Genomic DNA, 27,458 nt, shown 5'->3' with positions numbered 1-27,458 from the left:
ACTATAAGAACTAACGTGATTAAAATTTGAAAAGTTTAGAGACTAAATTGAAACAATTAAAATTTTAAAGACTAAATTCAAGTTCGAATATAATTTTAAAGACCAAACTGAATATTTTTTCATAAATAAAATTAAAATTGTTAGAAATTTTTGTCATGCTCGGGAGACAAGCTAAGATTAGATATCACCAATAAAAAAGAGGGCCCAGCTACACATACAAGTATCCAAGCTTCCAAGTTGGCCCAGCCCAAATCGAAGACACGCGCATAAGGAAGCATAACATGGCGCGTCAAAATCACGCGCTCAACACAAACGGTTCGTATGGCAGACTCTTCCACTTCCTCCACTTCTTCCACTTCTCAAAACGCTTCGAAACCAAGGAAACGCTCCCAATTTCGAGCAAAAATCAAAGTTCAAAAAATAGAAATCGTTGTTCGAAACCTCCATCAAAACAACATCAAACTCTACGTGAAGAATCTGAAGAGAAAACGAAGCAAATACACTCAACGTAAGTTCATCAAGAAAACCTCCCAATTTTAGTTTTCTTCTACGTCGTTCTTCTCTAGGGTTTACTGTGCTATTATTCTTGCTTCTTTGTCACACTGTTCTAAGTTCTACGTCATTCTTCTAAGTTTTACGTCGTTCTACATTCTTGTTCTAAGTTCTCTTGCTACTGTTGTTGATTTTTGGGGCTTTATTCCGTAGATTGGGGGTTGTATACTGTTTGAACTTGTAATGTGACTTGATATTGATGCATGTTTGAGTGATATCTCACTGATATATATGAATGTATCTGAATAATTTCAATGGGTGTATCTCACTGTTATCAATGGGTGTATCTGATTCTTACATATGGGTGTATCTTACTCTTATCAATGGGTGTATCTGACTCATATATGCGTGTATCTTACTGATATCTGAATTAATTTGATATTGAAGCATGTTTGAGTGATAACTGACTGATATATATGGATTTATATGAATAATATCTATGGGTGTATCTCCCTGTTAACAATGAGTGTATCGGATTCTTACATATGGGTGTATCTTACTGTTATTAGACCTTGTAATGTTGCTTGATATTGAAACATGTTTGACTGATATCTGACTGATATATATGAATGTATCTGAATAATTTCAATGGGTGTATCTCACTGTTATCAATGGGTGTATCTGATTCTTACATATGGGTGTATCTTACTGTTACTAATGGGAGTATATTTGTGTGTATTTTTTGTTTCAGACAAAATGGCAGCAAGAAACCAAACGAAAGACCTTAAGTGTGCCACACATCTCCTGAGTGATAAGTTCAGAAACATGGCTGAGGAGAAGAAGGCAATTGTCAGGGATCTCGGATTTGGTGGGTTGATGCACGTCCCACCTCTAAGGGTGGATCACCAACTCTTAAGGGAACTGGCAAACAACTTCAAACTTGGGGAGAACAAACTGAAGACAGGATATGGTTCTTTCCAAATAACACCAAAGACAATAGGTGATGCGCTTGGCATCAATGCAACAGGTAACTAGCTCAAAATTATAGGTGTATATTAAGTTCATGCTTGGGTGTATTTAAGGTTGATGCTTGGGTGTTTTTGAACCGATTTTGATACTTTGTTGTTTTCTTTTTTGTAGGAAATCTGTTTCCTGAGAAAGTTGAGTATAAGCAACTTTATAAGCAACTTTCTGATGATGACAAAATAATTTATAGAAGATTCCAGGGTAAGACCCTCAAAAGTCTTACCGATGAAATGATGGAAATCGGCGTTGGCAGCGAAGAGGAACGCCTGATGTTCAAGAGGATATTCATCCTCTACATACAGATGGCGTTCCTTTTGCCAACGACGATAAACAAAATATCGCCCGTGCACCTCGCCCCAATTTTTAAGATGGACGGCATATCGGAGAGAAACTGGGGGGCGCATGTTTTGACCTTCTTGATCAAAGGCATCACAGACTACCAGGATAAGAAGAAGAAGGCAATTGATGGCTGCCTCTTTGCCCTCATGATAATATACTTTCATCTTTCTGAAAACAAAGGCAAGAAGAGGGCCGAAAGACCACCAAAGCCTTGGATTGCCAACTGGACTAAGGAGAAGTTGGTGGAAAGAATGACTGCAGAAAAAGAAGAAACTTTGGTAAGTAAACATAATATGTTGCTTGTATTTTATTTACCTGAATGCTGCTAGCTAAAATATCTCATGTTTCAGGGGATTGTGAAGATGGCGGAGACAAGAGCAAGAGAAAAAATGAAAGAAAAAGAAAAAAAAGAAAAAACACAAGAAATCAAAAAAACAAAAAAAAGGAAGGCGAGTCCAACATCGTCTTCGGAGACAGAAACAGCTACTGACAGTGACACTACTACCTCTGAGTCTGAGAGTCAACAAGACTCGGAGGATTCAGCAAGAAAACACCCCATCAAAAAGGGGAAAAAGTAAGTACCATACTTGGGTGTAATTTCTTTTTCGAGTTGGGTGTATCTTGTTGATCACGTTGGGTGTATTTTATTATGTTCTAAATAATCACTGTTTGCCTTCCAGAATGGACTCCAGAAAAAGAAAGCAGAGGCAAGAGGAGCCAGATTCTGATTCAGAATCTGAATCTGAACAAAGTGATGAGTAATGTCCTGAAATTATTACTCCTTTCTTTTGGCTTCATTATAAAGATTTCGTGTATTAACTGAAGTGTCTGTTATTAACTTATAGGAGTGAAGAATCATCACCTGCAGAGAAGGAGAAGGAAAAGAAAAAAACAAAAACAACACCAAAAAAGTAAGCACTTCTTTGCATAATATTCTGTGATAAAATTAATTTTTTATTTCTGATTGGTACTCTTTTTTTTCCACCCAGAACACAACCAAAAAAGAAAAAAGTTCTCGTGGAGGATTCACCTCCTAAAGAAGACCAATACTTTGACGGGTACAGTACCTCGTAAGCTATATTACCGTCTATCGTCGTAATTATTTTTGTTAACATCTTCCTTTATGAATGTAGTGAGACATATGAAATATCAAGTGATGAACTGGATGAATGGCTAGGGCAAAACGTTGATAAATCTGCTGCAGAGGGGTATGTCTTGATGGGCTGTCTATTTCATATTTTTTTGTGTTTTGCATGCTAATAATTGTTTCTTGTTTTGCAGGGAGAACCAACCTGACCTGCGATCGACAGAAGGTCGCTATGTGTCGTCTGAAACGTAAGAAGCTTTATTATTTAATAAAATCTTGTTATCATGAATTGGGTGTGTCTTGTGGTACCATTTGGGTGTATTGAGTGGATCAAGTTGGGTGTATGTTGTCTAATAAGTTGGAATATTAACTTTGTTGTGTTGCTTGGATCAAATCTGTCTTAGAATACCGGCTGTGAACTTGGGAACTGATGCTCCTTCCTCTCAAGGAAACACAGAACAGAGTAGTGTAAACCAGCCGTCACAGAGCATGTAATTTCTCTTTCAAATCACCGTTACTTTTGTTCTTCTATTACCCTTCTACTTCTAATTCTGTATATATTTTTTTTTAGAAAAAAAAGCCCTTTATTATTTTATTCAAGAAAAAAAAGGCAGGAAAAAAAAGCAAAAACTGCAAGTATGTAAGTTCTCAAAAAAACAAAGCCTGTCTTATTTTTGAATTGTTCGGGTGTATTTCTTGAATTTCTTTGGGTGTATTTTAGGTTGAGTCCGTCTGATTCGAATATGATGGTTGTGAGGGAACAGACACCGTCCGAAGCGCTTGCAATGTGAGTTTTACAATAATATTCAACCTTATAACCTTATTATTTTCAAAGGCGTTGTTAACCTTTCATTTTTCTTCTTGTTTAGAGTCCCGATTCAGGTTTTTGTGCCGGCATCCCAAACAACCACAGAGACAGATTTTGAACCAACCCCTATGCTACAGATTGAAGGGACTACAGAAACGTAAGAAATAGTATTGAGTGTATATTTGTTTGGAGTTTGGGTGTATATTAGCTAACAGTTTGGGTGTATATTGTTCCTGATTAGTTTCTTTTACGCCGTGATTAATTTTTTGTAACTGTGCAGCACTCCTGAAACCCCCAAACAACTTCAAGAGACCACACCCACGGTTCCCCCAGCTCCAACTAAAGTGTAAGTTCATCAGACTAAAATCAATCTTTGCTTATCATCTGTATATTCTTATTCTTATTCTTATTCTTATACATGATGACGCAGTCATCCAGACGCAGAAGACGCTGCTGCCCTGTTGATGATGGCACGGACAGCTTCCTATGTTCCGAAAACAGATCCAGGGGTGCCATCATTCAGCCTTGGATTGACTGATTCAAGCCAGGAGGGGGCGTCAACGCAGGAGACAGAAATGGAAAAATCTCCAGAAGCTGCGAATTTGATAGAACAATTGGACAGTTTGGTCCAAAGAATAGCAAGCAGCGCGACGAAGGGAAAAAACACAAGTCCACAAATTCAGAGGGAGACTGGGGGAGAAAGTTCTGCAAAGTTTGAAACTCCTCGGGGATTATATCAGATTACGGATGATATGAAACAAAAGTGCTACATCTGGGGGACGAGACTGAAGGAAGATGCAGATGGCAATACTAACGAGTATGAGGAGATGTGCACTCTGATTGGCCAAGGAGAATACATTTTGATGAGAATGCACCTTGCTTCCCTCCAGGCAAAAAGTGATATAGAATCTCAGGTAATATTAGAATAAGATTACTGTTTTTACACCAAAGTCAATTACAATGCTTATTAATGTAAAATTGATTTCGGCATATATTTCTAGATTGTATCTGCCGTCTGCCTCATCCTCAACAACAAAAATGAAAAGAGATTTCAAGAACAAATATACTGTCTCCCCCCCGATATTGTGGTAAGTCTTACTTCTACGATCTTCGGGTGTATTTTCTGTATTGATTTGGGTGTATTTGTCACGTTCCATTGGGTGTAAGTTTAGTGTTTCATTTCTCGTTTCCCATTCTTGCAGTGCATGGCGCTTTCGGATCACCCAAACGGGGAATTCGTATCACCAAAAACGAAAAAGGAATTCAGGGTGGAAGCCTACCCGAGTTTCATTCCCTTCATAGATAGAAAAAAATTGACTTCGCACCCATATGTAAGTTTTCGTTTGCTAAATTTGTTACTACGCTTATTTACTTATTTGCAAAATAAAATAACACACTGTTCATGTGTGGGAATCCTTCAGATTTTTGCCCCTGTCTGCTACGCCGGGCATTGGTGGTTATGGCTGATAAATACAAGAAAGCGGAAATGTCAAATACTTGACCCGCTACACAAAATAGCTCCCACTGATGAGAGAAAGACCATTAATAAATTCACTGTAAGTTGCCTCTGTCTTCTTTACTTTAATAGATAGGTCTATTTCGTTAGTTGTGATGGGTGTATATTGTCCATTCAGTTGGGTGTATCTTGTCCATTCATTCGGGTGTATTACTGATTTGTTTTCGTATTTAAGGGATACGTATTTTCAAGATTGATAACATATGCCGGCGGGAAACCTCTTCAGAAAGGGGAGAGGGAGAAGGAAATTAAATCACCATATGTTAAAATATCAGGCCAAAAAACAAGGTATAAATTTGTGAGTCTGAACATTAAACTTTTGTAAATGAGATTTGTAATTTATATTCTTTGTTTTCAGCTATGACTGCGCTGTGTACGTTATGAAATGGATGGAGATAATTGAGCCAGAAAACATCAAAAAGGGGAAGTATCAATGGGATAATTGGCCACAGGTAACTGTCTTTAAAACCATATAACTCTGTATTACTTTACTGAATTAATATTGCTGTTTAAACAGAATATACTTTTTTATTGTAGGAGGAGGTGGACCACTATAGAGTGGAATACGCATCCCGTATACTATTCAGTGAGATGAATACACAGAGAGATCAGGCAATTAGAGAGAGTAGTGCTATAAGGCTGTCGAAGCCATCCTCTATATTATTAAGTCCATTTTGTCAGATTAATTCTACTGATATAGAAAGTGGGTAGTTTGTAAATTGAACAAATGATGTAAATATTTGCCATTTATCAACAACTTCTATTCCATGTATATTTTTTCCCATTTATCAACAACTTCTATTCCATGTTAAATTATCTGTGCTGGTAAACTGTCTGTGATGTATTCAAAAGCTGTATTACAGGTGGTAAAATATGAAGGAAAAAATCAAGGCATATATAAACACAAACTATAAACTGCTACACCCAACGCAAGTCTAATAATACACCCAAGGTTGTATAAAAATATACACCCAAACTGTCTGCACCGTATTCAAAATGTATGAATTACATGTACTAAAATATGAAGAAAAAAATCAAATCAAATATAAACCCATAACCTGAGAATTTTTACAGCTTTTGTTTTATATATATCTATATATGTGTCTATATCTAAATTGTGAATTAACGAAAATACACCCAAAATAACGGTGCTTTTACACCCATATTCTGAAAAACTATACACCCAACCAGTTATCCCCTGCTGCTGGTACCCTGAACTGATAACTCATAACGTGTCCTTGATATTGGCTGCAATTTGAATGCGCCGCTGATGCAGCATCAAACAGGTTTATCTGAAATATAACACACACACATTACCTAAACTATTAACGAGAAAAATAAACTCAATCGCCACAAATTTAAAGAACATTACTTTTACCTCGCTTAAAACTTTCGTCTTCTTCTTCTTTGTGGCATTTGCGATCTGTTTCTCCAGCTTTGAACCTAGCCTGTTTTTTGGACGTCCTCTTGTTCGAATCCTTGGCGGGCTTTGAAGCTCGTTAACGGATTCCAAGTTGGCGTCTTCGTGGGATAAAGAAGATGTCCCCTTCCTTTTGGCTTTTAATGCTTCCATCTCGGCCATGACGTTATCGTACGCGCGGTGCAGAATTGCAGTCAGCTCCTCCGATTCGGAGGCAAATTCGCATATATTTTGCGAACGAAAAACCAATTGGTCGAACCTCTTGCTTCTTGGCTCCATTAGTGGCTCGTCGTGGCTGCTCTTGATGTGTGTGTGTCGCCTCTTTACCTTCTTGCTCCATCGTTCCAGTATGTATCTCGGTGACACTTGGCTTACTTGTTCGAAGCTTAACACGCTTAGTGCGTGACGGCACAGTATCCCTCTCGACTCGAATAATAAGCAATGGCATTTTACCTCGGCTGCAACCGAGTCGTAAGTAACCACGAACTTGTTGAATATTGAGCTGGAAACTTGTTCTCCGACTTCGTATACTGAATAGCCTAGAGCGGAATTCTTCAGTCTGGTGATGCAATTCGCCTTTCCTCTGAATTGCGCTTGGACTTCCCTAAACTTTGCGTGAGTGTATGCATCTTGAAACTGAGCTTCAATGCAGGATTTCGTTGCACACGGTATGACCGTATGAAAATCTGCAGCATCTGATTCTCTCTCTGCTTGCTCCCTGCTTCCGAGGCAATTATCGTATTGTTTGACGAACTGAATAAGCGAGCTGTTCCGGGTGATATACTTGTTAAAAAATGAATGCATGCTCTCGCTCCTTTGTGTGCTTCTCATCCCTGCCCAGAAATGGTGATCCAGATAGATAGGAACCCATATGTGACGGTCTTCGTACAGATCTGCATAATACACCCAAAGACAGTCTATAAATACACCCGAGAAAATATGTAACTTACACCTCTGATGCAGATTTTAAAAAGACATTACCTGAAAGCCACTTGTTGTCCCCAAGACCAAAATTCAGCAGAAAATCGTTCCAATTCCTATCGAATGAGTCTTTGCTTTGAGAGTTCCAAACAACTTGGCTCATTTCTTGTTCGATATCGGCATGTCCCTTGTACCCGTTTAATTTGCTTGGAATCTTCTTCATGATGTGCCAAATGCACCAGCGGTGAACTGTTGTTGGCATACAGGCCTCTAAAGCCCTTTTCATGGATGCGCACTGATCGGTGAGAAACCCTTTCGGAGCGTTTCCTCCCATGCAACGAATCCAGCTTTGAAATAACCATTTGAATGATTCAATTTCTTCGTTCTTCATCAAAGAGCATCCGAGAAGTGTTGATTGACCGTGGTGATTCACCCCGACAAAAGAACCACAGACCAAATTATACCTGAAACAAATTACCATGGTCCAGAATGCAAAATCATTAGCTACACCCTAACAAATGCTTCGCATACACCCAATGAAACAGCCAATATACACCTCTACTGCGGATTCGTAAAAATAAATTAATTTGGCATCATAAACAGGGACAGTTTGTTACCTGTTTGTGTTGTAGGTGGTGTCGAATGAAATGACGTCTCCGAAATACTCAAAGGCGGCTCTGCTTCTTGCATCGGCCCAAAAAGCCAGCTTAATCGATTGATCCTCTTCGAGTTGGAGCTCAAAAAAGAAATTCGGATTCTTCTCTTTCATTCTTAACAAATATTTCCCGAATTCCTTTGCATCTTCTTGTTCGGAAACATTCCGCACTTCCCTGGTAATGTAATTCCTCACGTCCTTTTCGATAAAATTTAACTCGCGGTGACCCCCGGCAGCCGCAACAAATGATTGGTAGGTTTTGCTTGGTCTGATACCGGCCTCCTCGTTATTCTCTATCGTACGACGAATGGACATGCTTAGTTCCCTGTGCTGTTTGAGCATCTCTGCTTTGCTTGGACAGCAGGGGTGTGAATGATCCAGCACAACCTTTGAAATGATCCAAGCACCGACATCCTTCAATGTGTGTATATAAATTCTTGCAGGACAGTTTAGACCGGCTGTCGGATTGGTCTTCTCGGCCGGAGATATTTTAGATTTCCATTTTCCCTCTCTGCTACATGTAATCAGTTGGTTCTTAATCTCGTTTCCCTTCCTATTTGTGCACCGAACTCTTGTAGAGAAACCTGCAGCCTTGGCGTAGTTCCTGTAAAATTTTCCAGCATCTTCAAGGGTAGTAAAGGTCATTCCAACCTTTGGAACAAGCTCGTCATCAACAACTGAGACAGGCTGCAAAAGACACCGTGTCAGAACTGTAAATACACCCATAGATATGATTCAAATACACCCAATCATGTCTAATACGATACACCCTAACCGCAACAACTCAACTACAGAATGACTTTTAAAGCAATAAACTGTAAATACACAGCATGCAGATATAATACAGTTCTAAAAACACACCTAATCATGTCTGTTATAATACAGCTGAACAACAACAAGTAAATTAAAATAACAAAAAACCAGTAAAGTGTAGATACACCCACACTTCTAGCTAAAGTACACCCAAACAAGAATTGATCTACACCCGAGCGTCTGCTACAAATTCCAAGTAATTAATCACAACTAATACATTGAATCGACAGATTCACGTAAACGTGTTACTTTCACAGTAATGTTCAGCAATTTTTCAACTACACAATGCTATACAAATTACTGAAAGAAATTTCATACTAATCCTATGTAAATCAAACCTCAGGGACTTCGTTAGATTCTGACTCATAATCCACTTCGCCTGCATTCAGATGACAATCTGAGGTTGTATGATCCATTATCTTCAAAACGAGATCAAACTTTGATTTCGAAAAACAACAAATCAAAAATAGAAAACGAAGATGGAGTTGCAGAGAGAGACAAAGGTAACCTAAACGAAGAAGATGCTAGTGAGAAAAGGAGAAGAAAAGAACAATGGAGAAGAAGGAGGGTAAACGCGGGAGAAGAAGAAGAACGAAATCTCAAAATAACGAAAACGAAAAGGGAAAGAAATATTTTAAATCTGGTAGTTAGATATACGCGCGATATTATATAGCGCGTGTAATCAACGTACCTGAAGCAGCGCGTATTTTGATCTTATTGTTTAATGAACTTGTATGGCATACAAGCCATTAGGGCTTGTATGCAGAGCTTTTCCGTAAAAAAGATATGTCTTTAAATTTATTGAGCATTTATTGGTTGATGAGGTGTGTATAAGAATGATTTTTCCTTAAATAAATTAAATAAAATCTTTATTTCTTAAATTAAACAAATCAAACATTATTAACCAAAATCCATTTTTTTAGATAGGGTGGCAAATTGGGTTGGTTGGATCAAATATTTTGTATAAGTAAACTAATTCATAGATTCATAATTTGCGGTGATTCAACCAGTTATTTCACAAAGATACGATTATTCCACTTATTTTGTCTCGTCGAAAAAAAAAATTTTGGTTAATAATGTTTATTTTCTTTACTTTATTAGAAAATTGGTTTTAAAATAACTTGTGTTTAAATTTTAGAATGTATTTTTAAGTAGTATATTTATAAAAATAAAAATAAAAATATTATTTATATAATTTAATATTTGATACTTGAGATTAAATTAGTAAAATCATTACAATTTAAGAATAATACATTAGTTTTTGAAATATTATTTTAAAATATTTTTTTTTGCTAAAAACTTTTTTTTCTGAAAATTATTAGTTTTGATTATAATTTATTTTCATATTATTACTCAAACATGATTTTATTTTTCAAAAGACTATTTTGAATCGAAAAAGTCTTTTTTTTTATGGTTCCAAAACATACTATAAATTAATAGTAATAATGTAATATAATCAAAAGACCGACCAAAATGACCAAATCTCATAAAAATTATGTATATATTTTATATTATAAAAGTAGGAAAATTTACAAAAAGTTTTAATTAGTATACCATTTAAACGTCTAATAAATATTATATAAATGTGAGAATAATTCTACACTTCCTAGATTAGAAAACACATTTTCAACCAAAGTAAAAGGCTCGAACTACGAAACCCACTAAAGACATTATAGAAGTCAAGATTCCTCGGAGACAAGTCGTGGACAAAAGATTTTTTCAAGACATATAATCAGTAGTTTGATTAAGATTGACCCAATACATGTTTCAATCTCGTTACGTTATCAATAATATTTCTGTCAACTTCTACTAATTTTTATTTATAATTGTATTTAATTAAAGTGTCTTTGTAGACATATCTAATAAAAATCTTTTTTTATAAGTGTATCTAATAAAAATATTTTTACAAATATATTTTTTAAATATATCTCTTTATACATATATTTAAAATATAATAATTAATTATTGTTGACATAAGTTAATAGATAATCTATGGGTTAATACTTAAATTCGTCTCCGAAAGATTACGCAATCTTCATTTTCGTCCCTAAATGATTTTAATCAAATTAGTCCCTGAAAGATAAAAAATTAGTCAAATTAGTCCTTCTGTCAGTTGGACGATGACGTGACACGCCTCGTGGCAGGTCAACGCCATGGTCAACGCCACTTGGCAGGTCAACGTCACGGTCAGCGACACGTGGCAGGTCAGTGCCACGTGGCAGGTCAGTGACATGTGGCATACCCAGGTCAACGCCACGTGTCATTTGACATGTAAAAATGATTTTTATAGTCAAAATAATCTTTGAAAGTCTAGACGTAAGTCATTTTCATCCCTCAAATTTTAAAAATTAGTTAAACTAGTCCTTATATAATTTTTTTTATTTTTTCTTCATAATATTAAATTTGAAATATTTTTTGATACTACTAATTTTAATAGAAATGTAATTGACAAACAAAACATTAGTAATTGTATCTTTTCTTCTTAAAAATTTTTTCAATAAAATTATCTCTCTCCTTTAATTCTTCTCAAAATCTCTCTTATTATTTTCTATTCTAAAACATTTTTCTTACATACATTTTGATGGAATATATACTCAAAATTAAAATGTATGTATTTATTAACCTAAACAAAGTTATACCACTATTTTTTTTCTACTACATATTTTTTTTCCATTACGGTATTACTTACATATAGGATGTAATGGTAGTGATATTTAGATTCAAAATTCAAGAAGATCCACAAATTTTGACTCTAAGTATTACTATCAATGCATTCTATACGTAAGTAATACCGTAATGGACAAAAAAAAGATGTAGTAGAAAAAAATAGTGGTATAACTTTGTTTAGCTTAACATACATAAATTTTGATTTCGAGCATATAATTTTGTTTAGGTTAATAAATACATACATTTCAATTTTGAGAATATATATATATTCTAGCAAAATGTATGTAAGAAAAATGTTTTAGAATAGAAAAGAATAAGAGAGATTTTGAGAAGAATTAAAGGAGAGAGATAATTTTATTGAAAAAAATTTTTAAGAAGAAAAGATACAATTACTAATGTTTTGTTTGTCAATTACATTTCTATTAAAATTAGTAGTATCAAAAAAATTTCAAATTTAATATTATGAAGAAAAACAAAAAAAAAATTATATAAGGACTAGTTTGACTAATTTTTAAAATTTGAAGGATGAAAATGATTTACGTCTGGACTTTCAAAAACTATTTTGACTATAAAAATATTTTTTACATGTCAAGTAACACGTGGCGTTGACCTGCCACGTGGCACCACGTCATCATGCCACGTGGCACTTAATGTGCCACGTCATCGTCCAACTGACAGAAGGACTAATTTGACTTATTTTTTATCTTTTAGGGACTAATTTGATTAAAAAATCATTCGGGGACAAAAATGAAGATCGCGTAATCTTTCGGGGACAAATTTAAGTATTAACCTGATAATCTATTGATACTTATACTTTTCCTACATGTTTTAGGCTTTTAGCTCTTCTTAAATGAATTTCCATTTTCCGTCATTGGATCATGGTACCTAAAAGGAATATTCTGCTGAGTTCACATAATTTGATTGTATTCTTGCTTATTTTAGTATCTTACTATCTTAATTAATATATGTTATGAATTTCATTAACGCATGCCTTTATATCGTGGCTGTGGTAGTTGAGAAAAAAGGTTATTATTGTTTTTTCTTTCGCCCTTTCTGTATGAACCCGGAAATAACTATTATCGACTTTGAAAAACAGTCACTAGAACTCTAGAAGAGAAAGATTTGGAGGCAAGAAGTACAAAGAAGGGTCTCCCTTTACTTGGAGCAAGGGTAATGTTAAAAGAAAGCACTTATCAAAATCTAGAATTTTCTAATCTTTTCTCTGACATTAGTGTTAGACACTTATCGTAACTCAAATCTGACGATCTTCCCATCTTACTAGACTTTCAGATGAATCATATGGATGAAAGTAATAGACCATTTAGATTCCTAGCTCCTTGAGTGTTACATGAAGATCATAATAATATGGTCAAGGAAAGTTGTACGAACCTAGAAGATTTGCTGCTGAATTTAGCCAACTTTATGGATAAAGCTAAAGTGTGAAATAGGGAGGGTTTCGGCCACATTTTTAAGAAGAAACAACATATCTTATCAAAGCTTGAGGGTATCAATAATAGACAGTCCTTTATTACTAACCCTTTCTTAGCTTGGACATGCTTCAAAAAGACTTATCAAAAGATTACGAAGTTATAGCCATCTAAGAGGAGAGCTATTAGCAACAAATATCAAGATGTAATTATATTAATTCTGATAACAAAAATTCTAAATACTTCCATCAGAAAAAAATAGAAGAAGAGAAGGAATAAGATTACAACATTAAAGAATGGAAATAGAGAATAGATTGAAGATGCGATTACTTTTAGAGATTGGGGATGAAATTTTTTAAATTTTTTTGTTGTTTCGATTCGGTTGTTAATCCTTTTGTTATTATTAGCAAGTTTTCTAAGCGAATGATTGTGGGACAACGTAACGGTGGAGGCCACGCAATGGTGAGGCAGAGCGACGGGGACGAGTGAGTTTGAGGGAGAGGGAGGAAAAGGTGGTGGTGGAGAGGGAAAGGTTGAAGATGGGTTTTGGGTGGGTGAGGAGGGATTTGGGGTTTGGATTGAAGGAAGTGAGATTGTACTGGTAGTGTGAAGTGACACCATTATCGTTAGAGATGAGGTGGGATTAGAGTTTGAGAGGGATTAGGTTAGAATAAAGAGGCAATTTAAAAATTTTTGATAGATTATTAGAGTTTTGGTAGTTTTATCTATGAAATTCCATCTTTCATAGTTACAAATTAGTTTTAGTTCTTTTATAATCAGATTTATCAGTATTATAATATTTTATGGTCAGTTGGGGTACTTTATTCTTAAAAATAATAAATGAGAACCTATCACAGAGTCACACTCTCAAAAGGAGGACCTAAGATTTCACATATTTGTTTTGCAGATGGCTTGATTTTGTTTGCAAAGACAGACCTGAAGCAGGTTTAAGGAAGCTCTCCAACACTTTTCTAACTACTCTGGAAAAAAAAAACTTCGAAAAGTCGTGTGTGTTTTTTCCAGCAATGTGAATTAGGGGTGTTCAAAATCGATTCAAACCCAATAAAACGGACTAACCGAACCGAAAAATCGTAAACCGAACAAACTAAAAACCAAAAAATAAAAAAAATGATATTTTGGTGTTTGTTTCTGTGATTCGGTTCGGTTTTGATTCTGCTAGTGAAAACTCTAATCGAACCAAACTGGATCGGTTTACTAAAAATTCCTAAATAAAACCAACCCCGCCCAACCCCAAGTAGCTGACCAAGCCAACCGCACTTGAACCCCTAAATCACTCGATAACTCTCTCCACTCTCCACACTCGACCACCCCACAATCTACAACAGTGCTGAAAACTCCTCTTCTCGCCCTCCACAAAGTCGTCATCCTCTCAGCTCCTGACGTCGCCAGACATCACCTTCGCAGCAGTCCTTCCTCATCGCGCTTCCCTCTTTCCGGTGTGGTCCTTTCTTTCTCTCCTTCCCTTTGTCGTCGTCCTCCACGTACAGTCGCCGCTGCTCCTCCACGCACAGCAGTCGCCTTCTCCTCCACGCACCAGCAGGTGCCGTCATCATCCATGTCGTTGTCCTCAAGAATGGAGCCTACGAATCAGGTATTCAATTTCTGTTTTTATGATTCTGTTAATGATTTTATTTTTTTTGTGCTTCTACTTCTATTTTTTATGATTCTATGTTTTTTTAATTCTGTTTTATAATTCTGTTAGTAATTTTATTTTTTTGTGCTTTTGCTTTGATTCTGTTTTACATTTTCTATTAAGTTATTTTGTTGTGTTTTATGATTTTATTATTGACTTTTTTTTTAAATATCCGAATTAAACCGCACTGCGAACATCTCTATTGTGAACCACAATATCAGGATATAATTTAGCCGGAAACTAAGAATAACTCTTACAGCAAATTTAAAAAACTTTATTGGTGTTCCCCTCCTCTATGAGAGATGTAACTAGCATCACTTCTAATTTGCTATTAACAAAATGCAAGCCAAGCTCTCAAGTTCATAGTAGCTAGAATCTCGATTTAATTCTTAAAATTTTTTGATATTACGATTTTAAATGAGTCAATCAATTTTATAAAATTTGTAAAAGGTCTGACGATTTTATAATTTAAATCTTGTTAAAATTTTACGTTTTTACGTACTTAATTTATTTTTTCAATTTCACATAACATCTCGATTTTTTCTACCTTGTGTCAGGTTGGAATAGGAAGACCCTCTCTCTGGCAAAGAGGTGTACCCTTATACAATTGGTCCTTACTACCAACTCAAGTTATTGCATGTAAATCATGAAAATCCCAACAATAGTGTGCAACATGATAGACAATAATTTTTTTTTTTTGCGTTTACCGCTATTTTGCGTAGAAATTTTTTTTTTTTTTATGCTAATTTTTTTTAAGAGTCAATAAAAATTTAATTCTAAATTTTTTGTTCTAAAAGCTACAATCATTTATCTATCATACCTCTTTTGGAAAACCACTTTTTAATATTTGAGCAAATTTTAGATTAGATTTTTCTATGTATAATCACATTTTAAGTATAAAAGAGAGTTTTGTAAGAGATGACGTATCAGATAATATAGTCACACTTTAATTAATTAAGGTATATATGTTGGTGTATAAACGATGAGAAGCAAAGGAATATTTAAAACGAATAATTTGCTTTCTCTTTAAAGTGAAAAAATTGGAATATGATATTGTGAGTTTATGATGTTAATTAATAATACATTGTGTCCCATCCCCATCACCATTGAAGGACGTAGTCTTAAACATGCATTTTGCATAGTCACGTAAGCCAAGCAACATAGCATAAATATATATAGGTCAATAATGCTAAGATTCTCTTTTCATTCTGATAAAAGGGTACCATGCATATATATACCATATCATATAGAGCGGTCCCCTTAGGCTGAAAATGAAATACATACCTTTCGTCTTCTGATTTTGGTCCATTAGCAATACGTATTGGCGCTTTCTAATATAATAACCATGGTAAACATACACCATAATCGAGTTTCAGAAATTTGTATGGGTATCAGAATTGGACCATACCCATGGGTTCAATCAGATTAACTGAAAATTGATTGTGATGAGTAAACTGATAAAAAACTAGAAAAATAGTTATATCATGAAATTATTTTTTTCAAGAGTTTAAACGGATAGGAAGAGACAATATGAATGGTTATATTTTTAATATTCTGTTTCAATTAAAAGTCTCTTTTGAATTTGCTTAATTTTTGCATAGGTATTCTTTTCTTTTCTTTTTTATATGTTGTATGCTATTTTTTCCATTTCTAAAGTTCACTAAGGATCGAATTCTAGATCTTTCGAACATCAAGATACTATGTTATGAAATCACTTCTCCTAAAAATTTAAACTGATAAGTATAAAACAATATGAATAGTTATATTCTAACAGATTAAAATTCTTGTAAACAAGTTGAATTGGTCCTTTTTTTTAATTTATTATATTCGATTCAATTATAATTAAACTTTAGTTCAACCTTTAAACATTTAGCTAATTTGATAACAAGTTTGATTTTCAGCACTTTAAAATTTTGTTATAACACCTAATTTGTAATGATTAACTTGTATATTTAATACATTTTCATATTAAGATTTTTTTTTTAATTTTTATGTTATGTTGATATTCTATCTTTATTTAAAAGAATTTAGGTAATAAAGATAGAATTCTAGTTGTTTGCTTATAAAAATTTTAATATCACATCATAAAATTATATCTTTTAAAAATTTAAATGATCAAGTATTAAAAATACATAAATAATCGATTATATCTAACATCATAATATGATGTAAAAGTCATATATAAGTGTAATTCTTTTCTTACAAAACGTGTATAACTTTAAATATTTATTAATAACATCAAAGCCAAAAATGTTAATGATTACTCTTAGAAAAAAATCCTTAAAAAATTGTAAAAATGCTAACAATGGAAATAGAGTTAAATCTTAAAATAATTTTTTAGAATGATACTCTGTACTAAAATTAATTTTGAGATTTTAATTGCATAAATTATATTTTTGAAATTAACAAAAATGCACCACATTAATTCTTGACTTATTTTCTATTAACATGATGATATGGACCGTTAGTTATATGTGTCACTTCTTAGTTTCACCACGTATAATAATATGATGACAAATTAATCAGTGACATATGACATGCTGACATAGACAGTTGTGTCACGTGTTACAATATTGTTTGACTACGTATGACAATATTATTCGTTCACGTATCATCTGTTATGTCATGATAGTAGATGTATCAAATTATTGGTCCCTAAAACTTGCATTAAGTAACTCATTTTAGTCTTTAATTTGAATGTCGTTTACCAAATTAGTCTCTTCACTAATTTTTTTATTTTTTTATAAATTTAAAATTTTCAATATCTTTAAATGCAATAATTTTAATTATATTTTTTTACATGTTATTTAAATACAAGTGTTTTTGATAAAAAAAAATTAAAATTTTAGTGTTAATCATACAAAATTTTTTTATAGTAATTTAATACTGATAACTACGCGACATTGACTAACTTTCCATGCAATAGAGGAAGAAACTACACACTCACTTTGGATCAAATTATCAACTCAGATGATTAAGTCATCATCTTTTCCAAGCCTATATAAATAGGAAATAAAGTATAGGTAGACAATGAAAATACCAAACAATATGAATAATAATAGATATATCGAATATTCAATTTACTAGGTGTGCGGATAGTTATCCTAATATTAAGATTAAGATGGATAATTTGGGGTGTAGTGTATTTTTACTTTATTGGACCAATTTTAGAGCCCATTGTTCACATTATTTATAAAAATCATTATCTACCTAGCAAAACCCATATAAATATCCAATAAATTTAGGTATTTCCAATAAACCAACTTAAACTCGTGCTCACATAGGTATTGGAGTCCATTACAGGTATCCTCGCTGTCGTGTTGGAGTTGATGTGAAGGAGCTTCAAGCATTCTTATTACCATCGTCGACCTCTTTCGTCTAGTCCATTTACACACAATCGGTTTCAGGTACGTCTCGTAATAATGGTTATATTATTTAACAAAAGAATTATATGATTAATTAAAAAAATAGTTTTAAGTCCAAAAATGGTATATTTCATAGGAATAAAAAAAATACATATTTGTTTAGAGACATGCATATTTTTTTACGAAAAAAGTGTGTTTAATCAAGAATATAATCTTTTTTATAATAATGTACTTATATATTACAAATTTATTAATGTTAAATTATTGTAAAAAAATTGTATAATTAAAACTACAATTTTAAAAATATTTTATAAAAGTACTTGTATTTAAATGACATGTGAAAAAATATAATTGAAATTAGTGTATCCAAAAATTTTGATAATTTTGAATTTACAAAAATAAAATAGAAAAAACTAGTGAAGAGACTAATTTGGTGCACGACATTCAATTTTAGGAAGTCATAAGTCACTTAAAACAAAGTTAAGAACTAATTTCGTGCAGGAGACCACTTTAATAAAGACACTAAAAATGTCTTTTTTTTAAAATGTTTACATGTATCATGTTATTATTAGATATCTTTATTAAACTGGTTAATAATTTATTTTTTAATAAATTAGAACAAAATCGGTTTATTATAGTAACAATAATAAACCCAATTGTCTGCATTATAATTATTAGATCCGATTTGATCCAATCGAATTACACAATATAAATCAAATATCTTTAAATTTTTTGATAAAAAGACAAATATATCTCTAACTTTTTGTTTTGCGAACATTTAAATTCCTAAAAATTAAAAAATACAATTAAATTTCTAAAAAAAATTAGATTTATTGTTATTGTTATAAAAAATCGGTTTTATTCTAATTTATTAAGAAATTAAAAAATAATCAGTTCATTAATACGTCCAATAATAATGCGACACATAAGCATCTTTACAAAAACACGTTTTACGCGTCTTTATGAGAGCATCCCCTTTCGTGCATTTATAATGATAACATAACGGATGATACTTAAACGAATAATATTACAACGACACGTGGGTACAAGCTGGCACCTAAACAAATAGTATTATAATATGTAATACAACCGTCTACATTAATATATCACGGCTCATATTATTACATATGATCAAACTTTAAAGTAATACGTGTTACTAATAAATTACGTCATCAAATTATATTAATAAATTATTAACAAAAAATTGATCAAAAATTAACATAATACATTTTTATCGATCTTAAAAATATAATTAATATAACTAAAATCTAATGAACAATTTTAATCTACGACGTGAATGTCAAACTATTTTGCGTCTTAACTAAATGGAAATGCAAGAATAATAAGAGAGAGGATCGAAGGGTGTGTCTCTTCTTTTCCAATAAAGGAGTCACTTATAGTTCAGAAAGTTCTGACCAGTGTTCCTTTTAGGTACTGTTCATTCAAGTCAATGCTGTGATTTTGCCATGAAACGAATATATATATATTTGGTTCATTTACATGTTTCGTTATTAACATTTAAATCATCATGTTTAACTCTTTAACATTTTAAAATTAACTCAATATTGTTTTGTCATTAAAGATCTGTTAACAAAATTGACGGCGAGATAAAATTGAGACGATTTTAAAATGTTAAGGATTTAAATAGGACGAAAACATTAGGAACAAAAATGATACCCTGAAATAAATTTTAATGTTATTCTTCAATGATATCAATCTTTTACGATACATAGTTCTTCAATTATTTTTTAATCACATCTAAGTAAATTACATTTAATCACGTTACTTTCATTTTAAATAAATTTATTTTTTTATAATTTTATTCTTAAAGATTTTTACTCATAATGAAATATTTGTAGAATAACTAGAATCACATTATTTTATTGTATATGTATAATTTTTTTCTACAAGTTTATATACTAATCATTCTACAAATATTTTACGATGAATAAAAATTTTTAAGAGTAAAATTATAAAAAAATAAAATAATTTAGAATAAAAGTAATGTGATTAAGTGTAATTTACTTAGATGTAATTAAAAAATAATTGAATAACTATATACTGTAAAAAAAATTGATATTATTGAAGGATAAAATTAAAATTTATTTCTATGTATCGTTTTTATCCTTAACGTTTTCATCCTATTTAAGTTCCTAACATTTCAAAATCGTCTTAATTTTGTTCTACCGTCAATTCTGTTTACAAATTCCTAATAGTAGGACAACACAGAATCAATTTTAAAATATTAGGAATTTAAATAGGATGATTTAAACGTTAGAGACAATTTTAAAATTTATTCCAAATATTAAAGACAAAAACAATACTTTACTCTTTATTAAAATTTAAATCGTTGATTGCTACATACTATAAATTTGAAATGCTCAATGTAGAATAATCCACGGGTTTGAGAAAAATCACATGCTGTAATTGGTAATGCATGTGGTTAATTAAACAGAATTTTAACTAATTTGCAATACTATTTTGAAAATGCTGGACCTACTAAGAACTTGTTCGCGTTGTATTGTTGTGCACACTTCTAGCTCCAATATTATGTATCCAATTTTTTTTGTTGGGATTATTATGGAGAAGTAGAGAAGGGAAGCAAGTTGCCTCATCTGAAAAATCGTATCACTAATTAATGATGGATAAGTCTTCGCCAGAGATATATATTCTAAAAAACGATTTTAGACATTAAATTTTGATATAAATTTTTATATTATTATTAAAAAATAAAAAAAATTTATTTTTAAAATTTGATAATTTTTTGTCAAATAAATTTTTTTAAAAATATTTTTATTGCATATGACCCTATTTTTCTAAAAAATAAAAAGAAAAATCTAAAGATTAAATTTTTTTCAATTTTTTTTATACTTTCTAAATATTTATTTAAATGTTGCCACAAAAATTTAGATCTAATAGATAAAACGTTTGCTAAATACAAAAAATTTTATTACTTACAAAAATTATAATATTTATTAATTTTTTTGTCGTATTTTCAAATTATTCAGGGGTTGTCTTCTCGATAACATCTTCTGGAGACCTCTGAATCTTTCGAGTACCGAATTAATAGTTAACCCTTTAAAAATTTGTATTTGCTTGCATTTTCTTAGTAGTATTAGTTATGAGAAGGTTTAATTACTTTATTGGTCTTTATAGTTTTGCCAAATTTTCAATTAGGTCTCTATACTTTTTTTTTTCATTTCAATTGGGTCACTGAACCATTTATTTTTTTTTAATTAAGTTCCTGTTATGACGAAAATATTTAATTTAACAGAATTTTTCGTTCCCAAATTAAAGATACCTTAACTTTTTTGAAACCCTAATTGTCTTTTCTCTTGAATTTTAAGAAGGACAAAATTAGTCATCTCAAGAACAACGAAAACCCTTTTCCTTCACTCCCTCCTCCGTCTCTTTGTTGGTGCACACAATCATCTCTCGAGCTCAACTCCACCACTAAAACATTGCTAGAGAGTGTCGCTTCACCGTTGTTATCCCCACCGTTGAAGGTGTGTCTGCTAAAAATTTTTCACTGAAATCATACTTCCTCATCCTCTTCTTCACGAAACATGCCATTACAAGCCGTTTTGGTTTTCATCATTGCTACTTGCAACACAACAGTTTTCTCTGCTCAGAATTTTAAGTTATGTGGAGATCCTTCTCTCTGTTAGTTGTATTTTTTTCCTTTTAATTATTGTTGGTTCTATTGTCATTGTTATGCACTTGGAATTCTTTTTCTTCTTCTATTTGTTGTTGATTCTATTATCAGCACCACCAATAACACCATATCTAATGGTTTATATTATTAACCTAACTATAAATTCTTTCTTCGATTTGTGACAGCATTAATGAAAACTTATGGAGATTTATTAATTACAAGTTGGTGTTAAAAAAATTAGAGATTTGATTTTCTGTATTCACTATGATTTTTTTTGGTAGAGTTGGGGGGTCAAGGATCCCAAACAGAAAAAGCAAGCAACCAAGCAAACTAATTACATCCTCTCAATCTGAAAGAGCTAGCAGCATCTGAAGAAAGCGCATGAATGGTGTCAGGAGGGGAGCATCGAAAACATGAATCTCGTACGGAAGATCCTGACCCATCTTAGCCAAAATGTCAGCCGCCGAATTCACTTCTCGAAGAATATGGTTTCAACTCACCAGAGAAATTCTTCTTACAAGAATAGCAATGTCCTCAAGGAGAGGTGCACAAGGATGATGGGCTGAACAACCATTATTAGCAAACTTAATGGCCATCACAGAGGCCGACTCAACAACCACCCACCGAAATTCATTAGCTATTGTGATTTGGAGACCTTTGATAATTCCCCACAACTCGGCTTGCATAATTGAACAGCCCCTAAATTACAAGAGAACCCTATAACAAACTTTTCCAGATGATTGCGGAAGAGGCCTCCACAACTCGCATTCCCCGTATGGCTGAAGAAGGATCCATCAACATTCATTTTAATGGCATCTTCGTTTGGGGGGAACCAGCGAATTAACTCCCAATTAGTATCGACCTTCTTCGGTGTAATACTCGCCTTCATTACCATGCTGAAATCATAAGTCCTACTCTTAACAGCCTCAGCAACCCCTGTAGGATTAGAACTCTTTCCTTCGAACACTTGCTTGTTTCTAGCGTACCACAGTGAAGATAACATCGCACCAAATCTCACTGCCCAATCTCCAGATATAGACAAGTTCTTGATGAGCCAATCCATGTGATTCAGATTGAAAAAATCAGCAATGTGGTTACCTGGCTGTAACAAATTCCAAGTAGCTCTAGCAAAATAGCAATCATGAAGCACATGCATAGTTGTCTCATCTCTGTGTTGACAAATTGGACAAGCTGCATTTTGTGACATGTGTCTTCTAATCCTTTCGGCATTTGTGAGGATGGCGTCATGAGCCACAAGCCACAAAAAATACCTAATCCTTTCCGGACCTTTCCATCTCCAAATGAGTTTAAAAATATGATTCTGGATTCCTGGGTCATTTTGTAAGGAGTTATAGGCAGACTTCAAGGAAAAAACTCCATCAGCAGAGTTTGCCCACGCAATATGATCGCCTTCCTTCCAAGTAGAGGGAGGAGACATAGCCAAGATCTTTTGAACCACCAAGTCCGGAAGCCAGCTTTTAAGCTTAGCCACATCCCAGTCACCTGAAACGGAGAGGAAATCCGTAAGTAAGGTACCTGAATCAGAAGCAGCCCTTACCTGAGTGTGAAGATTATTTAAGCTTCCTAATTTAGGAACCAATTATGGTCCCAAAAACTGATTTGTGACCCGTCTCCTATACGCCAAATAGAATTAGCCTGGACATCATTCCAGGACGAGCAGATTCCTTTCCACAAATTAGACTCATTCTTCCTCCTATTGATAAGAGGAATAGTGTCATTTCCGCATCTATACTTGGCCCTCAGAACTTTTGACCAGAGAGAATCTTTCTTCTCGATCAATCTCCAACCTGCTTTCATCATGAATGCACGGTTTAACTCACTAGCGTGTCTAATCCTAAGCCCACCAGAGGATTTCGGATTGCTCACTGTTCGCCAGTCCAACAAATGGACTTTCCTAGTTTGCTCAGTTTCTCCTCAAATAAAACTCCTGCATTTACGGTGAATAAAGTTACAAGTAGCAATAGGCAATAAGGCAGTCTGCATAGTATAAGAGGGAATGGTAGAAAGGACAGATCTTACCAAAGTGATTCTTTCTGCTAAGGAGAGGGAGGAAGCCTTACAATTGTTAAGTCTCCTATTGATCTTAGCTTCAATTTCCTTGTATGTATCCTTAGTTACTCCGAATGGATGATCGGAACTCCTAGATATTTACCCATGTCGTCTGTTCTATAAAAATTCAAGAGATTTCCTATATCATTTCTTACTTGGTGCCCCCACATTCTTCGAAAAGAAAATTCTAGTTTTTTTACTGCTAATTTTCTGACCTGAGCTCATACAGAAAGCTTCCAAAACTCTCTTGATGATGTCAGCCTGTTCCACACTAGCTTCAGAAAAAAGGATCAAATCATCCGCAAAATAGAGGTGAGATAATTCAGGAGCCTCCCGACTAAGTCGAATAGGCTTCCAAAACCCCATACTGACCGCATCATTAATAAGATGAGACAGTCTCTCCATGCAGAGGACAAAAATGTAAGGGGATAACGGATCACCTTGACGGATACCTCTCGAAGGCTGAAATTCATTTAAGGCATCGCCATTCCAAAAAATTCTCATCCTAGTAGTAGGAATTCAAGTACATATGAGCTTAATAATGTTTAAGGGGAGGCCTATGTCATTCAAAGTCTCCCGAATGAAACTCCACTTCAACCTGTCATATGCTTTTTCTAGATCAATTTTAATTGTCATCCATCCTTTAGAGCCTTTCTTGTTTCTCATAGAGTGAATAATTTTCTGAGTAATGATTATGTTGTCTGAACTTTGTCTCCCCGGAACAAAGCTACATTGGGTGGGGCTGACAATCTTATCCATAATTTTTCTCAACCTGTTAATCAGGGTCTTTGTAATCACCTTGTAGGAGACATTACATAAGCTAATGGGTCGCATTTGCTTCAGATTGATGACTGGTTCCACTTTAGGAATAAGCGTGATAAGGGTTTCATTTACTTCTCCTACTTTTGCCGGGTTCATAAAGATTCCCTCAATAAGCCTAAACAAATCAAAGCCCACTCTCTCCCATTGGTTCTGATAGAAAACAGCCCAAATACCGTCAATATCAGGTGCTTTAAGGCTTCCCATCTTGAACACCGAATCCTTAATTTCAGAAAAAGAAAACATGTTGCCAATGATGTCCAGATCTTCTTGCGGAAGAACTGGAAAAGAACCCTTCAGAATAAACTCAAAATCAGGGGTATTATTCGAATAAAGATTGATGTAGAAATTAGAAGCCATATTTTCCAGGACAGTTTTATCACTAACCCAATTACCATCAGAGTCTTGTAGACTTTCCACCTTATTCCTTCTCCTTCTTGCTAAAGTAGTACCATGAAAAAACTTGGTATTACGGTTCCCAAATTCAATCCACTTACAACTGGATTTTTGAAACCACATCACCTCTTCTTGAATAAGAATTTTCTCATAGTCCTTCCAAAGAGAAACCTGCAAATCTTGGAGAAACCGATTATTATGGAAGTTCATATTAGCAGTAATACCCTGTAACTGCCTCATAATTCTGTTTTTTCTTTTATGAATATTTCCAAACACATTGAAATTCCATGATTTAACAGCATTCTGAAAATGACAAATGCAAGCAGACCAAGAACCAGCAAGGTTCCAATTATTGTTAACCATATTCGAGAAGTCCGGGTGAGTCAGCCAGGCAGCCATAAACCTAAAGGGTCTACGGCCATCATTCACATGGTTAGGAGGAGAAATTTGGACATAAACCTAAAGGGTTTACAATCATAAACCATATTGTTAACATATTCAAGTCGGATCATTCTCCTCTCCTTCTTTGCATTCACTATGATAATACTTATAACATCTTGTATTTTTTTTTAAGATCTCAAAGCTTTAAAGTTGAAAACCAAGAATGATTTTAAGGACATCTAATCACAAATTCAAAGTTTTTTTAATGAACTTGGTATAAATTCAGGGAGTCCAGCAGAGGATATGGCAACTAAAGCTAGTGAATATAACAAAGTAATAGAAGAGAATAGAAAATTATTTAACATGGTTCAGGATCTAAAAGGTCGAACGTTTTAATTGCTTATTTAATTAATGGTCACTTTCTCTTTTTATATTATTAACCAAAGTTAATTTTGTCCAATTTTTCAAATTCAAATCACAGGTAATATTCGAATTTATTACAAAATTAGACCCTCATTTCAGACCGAATCCAAGAATGTTATTGTTCATTGGGGAGGATGGTTTTCTATTTATTTTAGATCCATCTAAACATGGAAAGATGAAAAGAAAACTTTTTCAGTTCAATCAATCGGGTTTTTAGTCCAAAAACTTGCTAAGGTAGAGTTTCACATGTTGATTACAGAAAATTTTCTCCTTTTTCCTCTCTTTTACATCATTTTATTAAAATTTATTCTAACTTTGTATACAAATGAGATTGTTAAAGACACTCGGCCGTTAATTAGATATGTGATGGATAAATATAATGTTTGTATTTTCACATATGGTCAAACAGAGGAGGAGAAAGGTTAGAAAGAGGCAAGGAGAGTTAGAATCTTACTGAATATGAGTAATTTGTAAAGAGTAAATCATGGGTATAATGGCAAATTTATTTTTATTAACATTTTTTGTAATGTTTACTATCATGAGAAATCTATTTAAAAAAATATTGGTTCAAGGATACAATTTAAAAAAATATATATAGGAACCTAATTAAAAATTTGACGAAACTATAAAAATCAACAGAATAATTAAACCTTATGAGAACCAAAATGAATCAATTGGTTCGACTCAATTTATAGAAATTGATTTATCAGATCGATGTGATATAAAATAAAAAAATAAATTAAAAATCAGTTAAGTAATTAAACTAATACAATTTTTAATGGTTAAATAATTTAAAACAATTAATTAAAATGATTATTTTTTAAAAATTATATATTTTATAAATAAATATATTATTTTATCATACATATTTAATTAATTTTCGTGAATGATTACAATTTCAGGTACATTTATAAAGAGGACTTACAGTAAAATTGCCTGGAAAATATATTATTTTATTTTATAAAGAGGACTTAATTAAATATATTATTTATAAACAATTTCAGGTACATTTATAAAAAAGACTTAATTAAATATATTATTTTATCATATTTAATTGATTTATAGGATTGGGATTATGGTTTTTATTCTGATAATTTTATTGCTGTAAAATTTAATTTACGGTTTAAATTTGTAAAATTGGGACATATATTATGTTTATTTTGATTTTTTATTGATGAAATTGGATTTAGGATTTGATTTCTGAGTTTAGAATTATGGTTTTGATTCTGTTAGTTGATAAATTTGAGTTTAAAGTTAGATTCTATTGCTGTAAAATTTGATTTAGGATTTGAATTTGTAAAATTGGGATATCTACTGTGTTTATTTTGAACTATTTTTTAAATTTTTATTGATTCTGTTTTTTCTTTTTTCAAACCCGTGGATATCCGCGGATATCGGAATATTCGGCAGTACCAGGTCCCCGTTACCCGTCGCGGAGACGGAGCAGGGACGGGGAGTGTTTTTGGAGGTGGGGGCGGGGCTGGGGGCATGTCCCCGTCCCCATAGGTACCTGTTGCCATCCCT

The 27,458-nt window shown here is 33.1% G+C and overlaps 2 protein-coding genes across 3 annotated transcripts; one reads left to right on the top strand and one right to left on the bottom strand.

Moving 5' to 3' along the window:
* Positions 1 to 206: 206 nt before the first annotated feature.
* On the top strand, positions 207 to 6,081 carry LOC148572926 (uncharacterized). 2 transcript variants are annotated; one of them, XM_088506303.1, is made up of 21 exons: positions 207 to 508; positions 1,244 to 1,519; positions 1,633 to 2,135; positions 2,208 to 2,431; positions 2,538 to 2,615; positions 2,703 to 2,768; positions 2,847 to 2,915; positions 2,991 to 3,065; positions 3,139 to 3,192; positions 3,349 to 3,435; positions 3,516 to 3,584; positions 3,666 to 3,731; positions 3,814 to 3,909; positions 4,033 to 4,098; positions 4,183 to 4,666; positions 4,754 to 4,840; positions 4,955 to 5,083; positions 5,174 to 5,308; positions 5,444 to 5,556; positions 5,627 to 5,720; positions 5,806 to 6,081. In XM_088506303.1, exons 1-21 carry the CDS (start codon positions 322 to 324, stop codon positions 5,977 to 5,979), a joined length of 3,132 nt encoding a protein of 1,043 aa, XP_088362429.1. In that variant the 5' UTR covers positions 207 to 321; the 3' UTR covers positions 5,980 to 6,081. The 2 variants fall into 2 exon arrangements, with proteins under 2 accessions (XP_088362429.1, XP_088362430.1); XM_088506304.1 differs by lacking the exon at positions 3,516 to 3,584.
* Positions 6,082 to 22,482: 16,401 nt separating this feature from the next.
* LOC148572925 (uncharacterized) lies at positions 22,483 to 27,454 on the bottom strand. Its single transcript, XM_088505578.1, has 6 exons — positions 27,362 to 27,454; positions 24,514 to 25,589; positions 24,131 to 24,420; positions 23,733 to 23,793; positions 23,599 to 23,653; positions 22,483 to 23,403 (listed from the first exon to the last, which is right to left on the bottom strand). The coding sequence occupies exons 1-6, from the start codon at positions 27,452 to 27,454 to the stop codon at positions 22,483 to 22,485; spliced, it is 2,496 nt and encodes an 831-aa protein (XP_088361704.1).
* Positions 27,455 to 27,458: the final 4 nt, after the last annotated feature.

The sequence above is a fragment of the Arachis ipaensis genome, chromosome B2, assembly GCF_059453495.1.
Source record: "Arachis ipaensis isolate K30076 ecotype BB chromosome B2, ASM5945349v1, whole genome shotgun sequence".
In the NCBI taxonomy this organism is placed as follows: domain Eukaryota; kingdom Viridiplantae; phylum Streptophyta; class Magnoliopsida; order Fabales; family Fabaceae; genus Arachis; species Arachis ipaensis.
Note: the sequence above shows the minus strand (reverse complement) of the source record. Positions and strands in the feature narration are given on the sequence as shown.